Raw genomic sequence first — 890 nt, forward strand, 5'->3', positions numbered from 1 at the left:
GCATTCACCTGTCATCTCCGGGGTCCCCGCATTCACCTGTCATCTCCGGGGTCCCCGCATTCACCTGTCATCTCCGGGGTCCCCGCATTCACCTGTCATCTCCGGGGTCCCCGCATTCACCTGTCATCTCCGGGGTCCCCGCATTCACCTGTCATCTCCGGGGTCCCCGCATTCACCTGTCATCTCCGGGGTCCCCGCATTCACCTGTCATCTCCGGGGTCCCTGCATTCACCTGTCATCTCCGGGGTCCCTGCATTCACCTGTCATCTCCGGGGTCCCTGCATTCACCTGTCATCTCCGGGGTCCCTGCATTCACCTGTCATCTCCGGGGTCCCTGCATCTCCGGGGTCCCTGCATCTCCGGGGTCCCTGCATCTCCGGGGCCGGGACCCACGTGGCAGATCAGAGGCCGGGATGGGGCGGCCGTGGCGGGGGAGGGGCGCTGGCCTACGACTTGTCACAGGGATCACACCGGAGGGTCAGATATGAGGCCTATACAGAGATCTGTCAGCACTCAGCCATTGGTAGGGAGCAGATCCCTATCTGGAAGTGGCCCTACCTGATCAACAAGCAAATTCTTCAAGATGAGCAGAGGAGGGGGAGGGGCCCCCGGGGGGTTGTGCGGCGCATTCCAGCGCGAGGTCAGCGAAGACTCTTCCGTATCCGTCTGATCCACACAGCTCAGGCACTCCGACGCCACATCTGAAGGACAAAGCAGAGGACACAACAATGGAGGCCACCCCACCACTTCCTGCACCCGCCTGACCACCACCATCATCCCTACCACCACCTCCATCATCCCTACCACCACCATCATCCCTACCACCACCATCATCCCTACCGCCACCACCATCATCCCTACCACCATCATCATCCCTACCACCACCACCA

The 890-nt window shown here is 61.8% G+C and overlaps 1 protein-coding gene across 1 annotated transcript in view; it reads right to left on the bottom strand.

Annotated features, from left to right (window-relative positions):
- CIPC (CLOCK interacting pacemaker) overlaps positions 1–890 on the bottom strand; it is an 8,359-nt gene that overhangs the window by 1,976 nt on the left and 5,493 nt on the right. The window contains exon 3 of the mRNA XM_018575755.1: positions 559–701. Within this exon, the coding sequence (XP_018431257.1) occupies positions 559–701 (143 nt within the window). The remainder of the gene's footprint in view (positions 1–558; positions 702–890) is intronic.

The sequence above is a fragment of the Nanorana parkeri genome, unplaced genomic scaffold, assembly GCF_000935625.1.
Source record: "Nanorana parkeri isolate BGI_ZX_2015 unplaced genomic scaffold, ASM93562v1 scaffold4654, whole genome shotgun sequence".
NCBI lineage: Eukaryota > Metazoa > Chordata > Amphibia > Anura > Dicroglossidae > Nanorana > Nanorana parkeri.